The sequence below is a fragment of the Leuciscus leuciscus genome (assembly GCF_965113295.1).
Source record: "Leuciscus leuciscus genome assembly, chromosome: 1".
In the NCBI taxonomy this organism is placed as follows: Eukaryota; Metazoa; Chordata; class Actinopteri; order Cypriniformes; family Leuciscidae; genus Leuciscus; species Leuciscus leuciscus.
In genome coordinates this window covers 33,120,323-33,131,671 of record NC_138725.1, presented here as the reverse complement: position 1 = coordinate 33,131,671, position 11,349 = coordinate 33,120,323, and the positions used below count along the sequence as shown (strand labels likewise).

Genomic DNA, 11,349 nt, shown 5'->3' with positions numbered 1-11,349 from the left:
GTAAGGGTTGGGAAGGATCTTTATCATTTGTACTTGGGCAGTTCTGTACATCACTTACAAAACTAAATATAAACTGCTGCTGAGAGCATGAGAACACAAAAACACCTTGAGTACTGTCACAAAGCTGACATTTTACAGTTGATGTTCTTATAAGCCTAGTTGCATTACTGTATTTGGTATTAAAAGTCATATCATGGATATCGGGATGATTCTTGATCATTTTGAAATCAGAGTTTGAGGTTCTGTGCGACTTTCCTCATGGTTATGACGTCACAACCATGAACACACCACATAACACATGAAGAGCCAATTATAACAGGCCTTAAAGCTATTCAGTATGTGATGTGAACAAATTATTCACACTCATTTCACAATGCAACAACGTGTGCAGTTACACAAAAGCAAATGTTATGTAGGCTACAACAACATTAGACAGAGAACTTAGGCAACACAATAAATATGACCCCCTACACCAGGTGTGTGTGTGTGTGTGTGTGTGTGTGTGTGTGTGTGTGTGTGTCTGTGTCTGCTGCTCAGGTCCCGTGGTACAGTCCGCTGTGGTTCTCTGAGTGAGTCTGTAGGTGGCGCTGTAGGTCCATTCTCCTCTGGAAGGTGTGTGAGCAGTGCGGGCAGCTGAACGGCTGGAAGCTGCTGTGTTTTCTGCTGTGTGTGATCAGATTAGAGCTCTGACTGAACGCTTTACCGCACACCACACACACATGAGGCTTCTCACCTGAGAGATCACACACACACATTAGCTCTGCCTTACTTTCTACTTTCTACACGAGCAGCTAATTGATAACATCCGTGACATAACCAGACGCGATGCTATAAAACCCAGCCAGCGACAAGATCATCTGTCTACAACAGACGCAACAAAATATTTGAAAAAAAAATCACAGCCAATCAGAAGTGAGTGTGGGCGGGGCCTCTCTGCAAGCATTTACTACACTCGCAACGAAATAGATAAGTAAATAATAAAACATATAATTATTACATCGTTTTAACATTATTACTGAGTGTCTTAAACAATCTCTGTGGTAGAATACACTTGTTTGTTAACATTGTGCTCACAGTTTGAACGTTTTTGTTTCCTTTTCGAGATCTGAGGTGAGTTATCCATATAGGCTAGGGCTAGACTACATCATCAAATCTGAACTATCTTATGGGAAAATCAGTTTCATAAATTATGCATAGTCTGTATAGTTTAATCTATTATTCTGTCATTTGTGCTTAATAAAATATAATTGAGTGTTCTAGAAATACTTTATTCCTCTGTTAAATCCCTTCGGCTTGTATATTTTTCATTTGTGAGCCACTCGATCTGCTGAATAAATAAAGGTTTCAGTCCAATCTAAGGGGCCCTTTACACGACAACTAAAAACAGAAAACTTTTTGTGGGCCTGAAAATGCAACAAAAATCAACAACAATCAAATATATAAATATTACACCATTTTAGCATTATTACTGAGTGTCTGAAACGATATCTGTGGTAGAATATACTTGTTTGTTAACATTGTGCTCACAATTGTTTCCTTTAATTTATTTTCGAGATCTGAGGTGAGTTATCCATTGTCGCGTTCAGTTCACACAAAATTATATTCACAAAATATATTCTTTTGACCATTAGGCAAAGCAAAGCACATAATCGTACCTTTAGATAATTGTCGTAGCCTGTCTACGTCATATGTTGTTGTTGTTTCAGCGCGACGTTGCAGAAATAACCGTTTCTAAAATAAAATAGTCGCACGTATCGAAAAAACTGATTAAAGATGCCCTTTCTCGTGTCGCTGGGTCACGTCTGGTTGGGACATGGTGTGAACAATATTCAGTTTAAAAAGAAAATATCATTAGCTTAGAGTAAAAGCATTAGAAGTCAATGGTAAGCTCATTATGTGTGTATTTTACCAGTGTGTATGAAGGTGTGTTTCTTCATGTCAGATTTCTGGTGGAACCTCTTCCCGCAGAAGGGACACGGGTACGGTCGCGTGTCCGAGTGAATGAGCAGGTGTGTGGACAGAGTCGACGACCTCTTGAACACCTTCCCACAAACCTTACAGCCAAAACTCCTCTCCTGAAACACACACACAAACACACAGCTTACATTCTGCCCTTATATTCATTTATGCAGTATACTGTGTATATTTTCTGGATGAATGATATCTGGATGACCTGCTAAGTACTCAATTATTCAATCAGACTTCCAAGATTTCCGACGTTTTACACAAAATCTGATTAAAAATAAATAACTAGCCTATTATTTTTTATTTCAGAGATGATAACCAGATCCCAGATAGCAACATTGTTTCGGCCCAGATCTGGCCCACATCTGGCACTTGTGGAATGCGGATCTGGGCCATGCCACTCGCTGAATTAAACATTCGCTGCATACTACTTCATGTACTTAAAAAATATATAATAAGTAGTATATATTTTCATTTTAAATTTAGTTAAAATTTTTGTAATTTTGTTGTGTTTTTGTCATTTTTATTAGTTTTTGTTACTTACATATAGCCTATATATATACATACTAGGATACTTCATTTTGTGTTTCAGTTTTAGTTATTTAGGTACATAAAGTTACACAAAATGAATGACAAATGTTTCCTGGGTAACTAGCTGAAGTAAAATAAGTTTTAAAATAAGTTTCTTTAGTGCTTATTCTCACCCTGAGGGATCCTGGATGTCTGTACCCATAATGCTGCTGGACGTGGCTCGTGGAGCCGGCCAATGGGAGAGCAGCCCTGTTGACATGTGACTTGCACAAGCGAGATGTCAAACCTACAGCAGAGGAAAGGACCTACAGAAGACACAGCAATAGTAATATTAATATATAACACAATATCACCAGTGATGGAAATGGCATTGATCAGAAACACACATCAGAACAATGCGACACAATCTCATGTGATCATATGCAAATCCCATTTGAGGTTTAAAACGTGCATGTGCACATGAAATGTTCAAAAACCACACAAAAACCACATGTGATTTTGAGTAAGTTGTAAATGTGTGTCAGGTGATCAGATCAGGACTAGCGCATCATCAAATCTGAACTATCTTATGGGAAAATCAGTTTAATCAATTATACATAATCTTTATATTTTACTCTATTATTCTTAATTTTTTTGCTTTATAAAATATAATTTAGTGTTCTAGAAATACTTTATTCCTCTGTTAAATCCCTTCGGCTTGTATCTTTTCCATTCGTGACCCACTCGATCTGCTGAATAAATAAGTGGCCGTTTACACGACACACTTTTCAGCTAAAAACCGAAAACCTTTTATACGTTTTGGCTGTTCATTTACACAACAGTTGTGTTTGTGGGCCTGAAAATACAAACTTTTGAAAACGGGTTTCAAATTGCACGTTTTTGAAAACGTTCTCCGTGTAAACAACAAAAACGTGAATCTCTGAAGACGATGACGTCATGCACATGCGTATTACGTGTTCAGTCTATAGTGTTTCATCGCCATCTACTGGCCTGGCAGCAGAATACATGAATCTGTGTGAACAATGGGGATCGTTTTGACAATGTTGTCGTCTGTGCGCGGAAAACTCAAAGGATAAACTTCTCAGTTTTAAGTATATCACTGTCGTGTAAATGTTCCCTGAATGTATTTGTTCATTTGTTCATCAGTCAGGTGTGTTCAATAAAGGACACACATACACACACACACACACACACACATGTGCAGGAGCAGGACTGAGTTCCTCACCTTCTCACAGAGCGGACACTCGCACAGCGGCGTCTGGACGTTGGTCATCTGATGGTGACTGAGTAAAGCCTGAATCAGACGCTCAAGATCGCTCGGTCTCTCCACAGCAGCAGAAGACAACGACAGGTCAGACGAATAAACATCAGGCTGCTTCACTGCTATCACACACACACAACAGAATAGAAGTTGTGTTTTCTTCTTAGTATGCAATTATGATGACTTAAAATAAAACAATGTTACTAGCCAGGTGATGGGTGCTTTTGAAACAACGCTTCATGAAGCTTCTAAACATTTAGAAATCTGCTTTCAATCAGCGTTTCAAACATGATTTCATCAAACAAGGCTTCGTTACGTCATTTGGTCCGAACCTTGATTTAACCTAGTTTGCCAAGCCCCGCCTTATAACAGACAAAACAAGCACTACAAAATAATAATAATGTTACAGAACCATCATATTTAATTAGTTGTATGACATTTAATAGATTACACTTTCATGAAAATGTGCAATTAGTTTGTAAGAGGTGTGATTATACATGTTTTCGTTGCATTTACACTGTTTTGACCAGCAGATGGCGCCAGCCTGTGGTGTTTAGAGCACGTGGAAACAGCAGTTCAATTAATCCAGAGTTTCGAAAAGCTTTGTTTCACCCGTCACCACTGTTTGCCAAACTTTTGAGCAGTATTATGGCGCTTTTCCACTACACAGTACCAGCTCGCCTCGCCTCGACTCGACTCGGCTCTGTTTGGTTTTCCACTGTGTAAAAGTTGTACCTGTACCTGCTTCCAGGTACTTTTTTTCGTACCACCTCTGGCGAGGTTCTAAGCGAGCTGAGGCGATACTAAAATGTGACGTGAAAACACGGCAGACTGCTGATTGGTCAGAGAGAATCGTCACTATTCACTGCGTCATCATTGCACGCGCCAGACGGAGTATCCTGAATAAAAAACAGCAAAAACAAAAACAAAAACAGCATACACTCGATTTCCTCCATTGTCCTGTGTGTATGGGTAGCGGGTGTGTCTCGCGTAAAAGATTAAGTCACGGCAGTTTCCTGCGGCGTCGCTATGACGACCAGGTACTATTGTGGAGGTACTATCTGCAATGGAAAAAGGAGCGAAAAGCGAGCTGAGTCGAGTCGAGTCGAGTTGAGCTGGTACTGGTAATGGAAAAGCGCCATTAGACAAGGATTTAAAAGCATACTATGCAGTTTCCGTTTTTGTCAAACAGCGACCCCTAGAGTCGCTGTGGAGTACTTGTGTTTAACGTTACTGTCGTAAATACCACTCTCGCAGAGCCGTCTCTGCACTCATTGTCGAGTTCTCCACTGTTGCTTAGTTACCTATGATCACGCGCGTGAACTCGACAATCGACTACTGTGGACTTCGACCGAAAACAGGAAGTAAATACAGGTATGTACACTTTTATTCATATCTTTCACATCTACTGCAGTCAGATTCACCGCGTTCACTCTGAAGGAATCACTCACAATGGCTGGGCACTTGTAGTGACACATCAAGGATGTTAAGAGGCTAAAAGCAGGTTTAAAACTTGCCCCATTTAAGTCAACAGGGTGCAAATTTTAAAAAGAGGATAACACGGTGTAGACAACACCGATTTTTGTCGTTGTTCTCTGTACTGACAGCACTCCAAATTTACAAAAAAATGACCGGAGTTCTCCTTTAATTCTCTCCGCAAAGCATAATGGGAAATGTACTCTTAAAGATGAACAGCATAATATAAAGGCGTCACGCTGAGACATGGTTTTCTATTCACAATAGAAAAGAATAGTTAGTGGTGAGGTATTTAGTTAGGCTAATGAAAAAAAGATCATGATGACTCATTCAAGTTGTCATGATTGTATCAATTCATGGCAGTCATTTATGGGAGATTTGTTCATGATAAGTTCTCATGAGCCACAAGTGCTAATTTTCTCATGATTAAAAGTTGTAATTCAGATCCTATATTCATTATGAGTGTCTTTAGATGTGATGAGAAACTCCCACAATGGAAGTGTTTCATATCGTGGTGGATCTGCCCCAGTACTGCAGTCACTGCTGGTGTTGATCTGTTGTTTGTGTACCTGGTGGGTGTTCGGCTTCAGCTCCATCAGTGCTGTTATCGGTCCAGCACACAGACGGCCGGCTGCTGGCGGAGGAGGAACTGGGCAGCAGCTCCAGAGCCTCTGATTGGTCAGAAGGCTGAGAGTGGGCGGGGCGTGTGGAGTGATGCCCCGCCCTCTTGCTTCTCACTAAAAACGAGCGAGGCATTTCATCAGTGGGAATGAATCCACGACGGGTGAGGTCAGATTACAATCTGAAATGAAAGCACAACAAATCCTAAATGTTTCATTACTATGAATACATTATTAATAAGTTAATTAGTTCAATATAATATAGATAATTATACTGTACAGCCAAAAACAAACTGTATTGCATTATTTCCCCGTTATCACTGTAAAGCTGCTTTGAAACAATCTGTATTGTAAAAAGTGCTATTTTAATAATGGTTAATATAATATAATATAATATAACATAATAGGATATACTATAATATAATATATTTTATAATATAATAGCCTATAATATCATAAGGTATAATATACTGTCAAAAGGTAAATGAAGGTAAATACTTTTAAAAATATCATAGGACAAATATGAATATACAGAAGTTAATCATAATATTAAACATATTATAATATACATTTATTCAAAATATAATCCATTAATTAATAGCCGCACTGTTTTTATTTATTTATTAATTCTCCACATCAGAAGATAAACGAACCAATAAATGAAGGTAATACTATAAAAATATAGTATAATATAATGCATATAAAAATGTTAATATATGAATATAAATTATCATGAAATAGAAAGTATTCATCATAATAAACAAAATAAACGTATTTTAAAATGTAAAATAATGATTATTATTGTTGTTTTGCTCAATCCACATTATGAAATATAAAATATTGATATAATATGACTATATAGAAAAATATTTATAGATAATATTTGAATATATAGAAATTATACTAATGAACATAATCTAAATTACATGTAGGCTATACAAAATATGATAATAATTAGTTACATTTCATGCAAGTAATAATATATAAGTATCAGTACAAAAACTATGACTATGTAGAAACTGTCAGAATATAATATATATTATATATATATATATTTATTCATAATATAATAATTAGTATCAGCATATTATTTTGATCAATTCTCCGAATCATAATAAGGATGAACCAATAAACGAAAAGAAACCATGAATTATTGTGAGAATATACACATGTGATCCTGCATAGATGTATGCGAGTCTTGTTTTGCAGTAACAGGTATAATCTAGTGAAACAGATTGAGTGTTCAGTGTGTGTGGTTGAGTGTGTTGCAGCTGTTGAAGAGTGAATTCAGTTAAAGACCACAGAATCTGAGGTTTAGAGACGTGAAACACCTGCGCCGGCTCGCTCACCTGCAGCTCAATATCATACGCTCTCTGACTTATTGAAACTCCTCCGTAGAATTTATTTAACTTTCATCTCATTAATAACTAAAACTCACTACACTTTGACAAGTTTGCTCTGAACAGGTGCCTTACATAGTGTTTAAATGCATAAATTGAATCTTACCAACTAAGCGATATTATGTTCAAAAGACGTCTTTTCAATGTCTTTGTCACAAAAGCGTACGTTGAAAAGACGTCCACTGAGGAGCCAGAATGAACGTTTTTATGACGTCTTTTTTTTACGTGTTCTGCACATCTGATATAGACGTTCATGGATCCTCCATTCAAGGTCATTGTGGACATATTTTCAACAACATTTAAGGTCTCATTTAGATATAATTTATACTGTTTCTGGACCAAATAAACACTCTCAGGATGCATTAAATTTAAATGTAATTTCCATCTGTAATTGCATAGCAACTCACACACTGTGTTTGTGCAAAAATCATGAAAATAAAAGAAACCACTCACACTTTATGACCAAAAAAATATGATTATATGATATGATTCATGATAAAACTCTACTAAACTAAACCAATAAGCACATATTAAAAGTTGTTTTTGATGCACTAATGCATGCGACACCTTAAATCGCAAACAACGAGAACGACAAGAGTATATAAAATATAATAAAAAATATACCGTCTTTATGTTGTTTCTACATTAATTTGGAAATTAACTGTGAAATGAATACATTATAAAATATATTTAAAACGTGTTATTAATTACGATTAATCATGATTAATCACAGAAAAAAATCTGTGATTAGTCTAGTTTTTTTTTTTTTTAAATCGATTGACAGCACTAATTAAAAGTTGTCTTTGATGCACTAATGCATGCGACACCGTTTGCATTCATTGCAAACAATGAGAATGACAAGAAAAAACTCTTTAAAATCAAAAGAATTTAGATGTGCAACCATGTTCAATTTATTTTCATCTTTCTGTGAGTATTTAGCTGTGCGTGTGTCGGCGTCAGACTCACCGGTGGGCGTCCGGGCGATGAAGACGCGTGTGCTTGATTGAGTTGTGATTCAGTGAAGCTTCTCCAGACTCAGGCGGGAGGAACGGCCTCACAGGAAGTGTGAACGTGTGTCCTCACACAAGACTTCAAATCAGGACGCCTGGTAAATCTGCTCGTTCTGCATCACGGCCATCCAGGATAAAAGAGCCAATCCATGTCAAATTCATACGGTATTATAACGGATTACGTCTCACAGATGTTCTCTGTTAAATATTAAAGTATCAGAGGTTTCTCCTACAATTCCTCAGGAGAAATAAAACGGACTCAAACGAGCCACTAAGAGTCTACAGCTGTAAAATAAAGGTGAAGAGCAGCTCAGATCATTTGAAATTGACTTTTGGTTATAAACTTAAAGCATTGCTGAGATCTTTTCTGATGCAAAAAGTGATGTTCTTTCTCAGTTTTGTTGTCTTGTTTTCTTGTTGAAACATCCTTAAATCACGATACGCTCTTAAAAATAAAGGCTCCAAAAGGTGGTTTTCACAGCGATGCTATAGAAGAACCATTTTTTTTTTGGTTCCTGAAAGAACCTTTCAGTGAAGAGTTCTTAAAATAACCTTTTTTTTTCTTATTGTGAAGAACATTTACATAAAAATCGAAAGAACTTTTTTCCACTACAAAGAACCTTTTGTTGAATGGAAAGATTCCATGTACTGTACAGGTTCCAAATGGAACCTTCAATGCAGATGAACCTTTATTTTCCAGAGTGTACATTTACATGAGATGCAATATGACAAATTCTAAGAAAATACTATCCAAATTGAACGCTTAAAATGCACAAAAAAAAAATTCACCAAATTGGTCAGAAAGAGAAAAAAACATGTTATCTCTTTGAATTAAGCTTCTTTTTCTGACCCCACTTAGCAGATATTTGTTCTGGTTGTAAGCATAAACTCACATGTTGATAAATTTCTCAGAAAACAAGACTTCTTATCTTGTCATTTTACATTTGTCATTTAAACACGCAAACAAGAAGAAAAAAAAACCCCTATTTTTTTTGCAGTGAATGAGTTCAAACCTGCTCTCCACGTTTGTTTTACAGCTCTTTACTCTAACTAGACACTATTGGACCATTAGGGTCATTTTGAGGAAGAGACAAACATCTGACACTAAAACACCATTGAGATAAAAGACTAACCTCTGATCAATACAGTGTTCTTCTGGGAGATCATTTGACTTCTCCAGGACTTCATACGAGCTTCAACTCCTCTCTGTACTTATATGACCGATCAGATGATAAAAAAACAACAATGAATATTTAGCAGCTGTGAGAGACGCTGGGTTAAAGAAACTTCTTGAGACCACAGAGATGTGAAACGCTGCACCCACAACGACCCACTGTGTGATTTGGTTTGTGATTTCAGTGTGTACAGAGGACTGAGGGACATTACCCAGCATGCCGAGGGACAAAGCCATTGTAGTTTTTCTTTTTTAAGACAAACTACCAAACAGGAAGAAAATTGAAGAACAGCACACTGTAAAAAAAAAAAAAAGTGCTGCCTTCTATTTTTAAGTCCAATCAACTTGGATGTTAAAGTCATTTCAACTTAAATTGCATTAAACTGACTTAAAAAATTAGTTGAATCTTGTATAACTTGTAAAAAAAAATATATATATATATATTTTGATGAGTTAAAGCAATGTGAAACCATATCATAACTCGTTGATCATATGATCTTTTAGAGTGCAGAAACTATCAGATTTTTTTGTTAGACTACAATAAAAAGTACTGGGTTGTTTCAACTCATGTTTGGGTCAAATATGGACAAACCCAACAGTTGGGTTTAAAACTTTAGTTTAATAAATTAAATAAACCAACGGTTGGGTTTGTCCATATTTGACCCAAACATCAGAATCAGAATCAGAATCAGAATCAGAATCAGAAAGAGCTTTATTGCCAAGTGTGCTTGCACCCACAAGGAATTTTTCTTGGTACTGAAGCTTCCAGTGCACATATACAAATACAAATACAACAAGAAACATAGTAATACAAATTCTAAGAATAAAATATATTTAAAAAAAAAATAAAATAAAATAGTATAAAAAGTAAAAAAAAAAAGGGGTCACAGTTGGGTTTAGTCTGAATAAACATTTACAGATTATGAACATATTTACAGTATTTTGAGAAGTATGAATAATATAAATATAAATATCACCTGAGTTAAAGAATATTACACTAGACAGTGGGAGTCTAGTGCATGTTACAGATTATGAACATATTTACAGTATTTTGAGTAGTATGAATAATATAAATATAAATATCACCTGAGTTAAGAGAATATTGCACTAGACAGTGGGAGTATTGCACTTGCAGGCATATGCCTTGGGGGGCATGTTAAGTGTTCAGAAGGGAAATGGCCTGTGGAAAGAAACTGTTCCTGTGCCTGGATGTTCTTGTGGCCAGTGATCTGTGTCGCCGTCCTGACGGTAACAGTTCAAACAGGGGGTGTCCAGGGTGAGTGGAGTCTGTGATGATTTTACCTGCTCTCTTCCTCACTCTGGAAGAGTACAGGTCCTGGGGGGTTGGCAGGGGGGCACCAATAATCCTCTCTGCTGTCCGGACTGTCCGTTGTAGTCTCCTGATGTCCGATTTGGTAGCTGAACCAAACCAGACAGTGATGGAAGTGCTTAAAACAGACTCAATGACGGCTGAGTAGAACTGGATCAGCAGCTCCTGTGGCAGATTGAACTTCTTCAGCTGGCGAAGGAAGTACAGTCTCTGCTGGGCCTTTTTCACAATGGAGTCAATGTGATTTGCCCACTTCAGGTCCTGAGAGATGGTAGAGCCCAGGAACCTGAATGACTCCACTGCTTCCACAGTGCTGTTCATGATGGTGAGAGGGGGGAGTGCTGGGGATTTTCTCCTGAAATCCACAATCATCTCCACTGTTTTGAGCGTGTTCAGCTCAAGGTTGTTATAGCTGCACCAGACAGCCAGCTGTTCCAAGGGTGAGTGGAGGTCCAAACATGAGTTGAAACAATTCAGCGTTTTATTATTTAAAATAATAATAATAATAATAATAATAATAATAGGCTAAATATTCATCTTTACTGTGAAATCTTTATTTATGCATTTTTCTCTTTTATTCTT

General features: G+C 36.9%; 1 protein-coding gene across 2 annotated transcripts; it reads right to left on the bottom strand.

Moving 5' to 3' along the window:
* Position 1: 1 nt before the first annotated feature.
* On the bottom strand, positions 2-9,738 carry LOC309477918 (uncharacterized protein). Of its 2 annotated transcripts, none has more exons than XM_082141429.1 (7): positions 9,397-9,738; positions 8,220-8,376; positions 5,803-6,035; positions 3,722-3,876; positions 2,670-2,801; positions 1,910-2,075; positions 2-733 (listed from the first exon to the last, which is right to left on the bottom strand). In XM_082141429.1, the coding sequence occupies exons 3-7, from the start codon at positions 5,987-5,989 to the stop codon at positions 534-536; spliced, it is 840 nt and encodes a 279-aa protein (XP_081997555.1). In that variant the 5' UTR covers positions 5,990-6,035; positions 8,220-8,376; positions 9,397-9,738; the 3' UTR covers positions 2-533. The 2 variants fall into 2 exon arrangements, with proteins under 2 accessions (XP_081997555.1, XP_081997554.1); XM_082141428.1 differs by having other exon boundaries at positions 3,722-3,879; positions 9,397-9,737.
* Positions 9,739-11,349: the final 1,611 nt, after the last annotated feature.

Excerpts from the sequence above, each read along its gene's own strand:
- LOC309477918 (XM_082141428.1), bottom strand. The coding sequence starts at position 5,989 with ATGCCTCGCTCGTTTTTAGTGAGAAGCAAGAGGGCGGGGCATCACTCC. Across the intron at positions 3,880-5,802 it reads TGAAGCCGAACACCCACCAG|CAGTGAAGCAGCCTGATGTT; the intron begins GTACACAAACAA and ends TGTGTGTGATAG. Across the intron at positions 734-1,909 it reads ACACACCTTCATACACACTG|GTGAGAAGCCTCATGTGTGT; the intron begins GTAAAATACACA and ends GTGATCTCTCAG.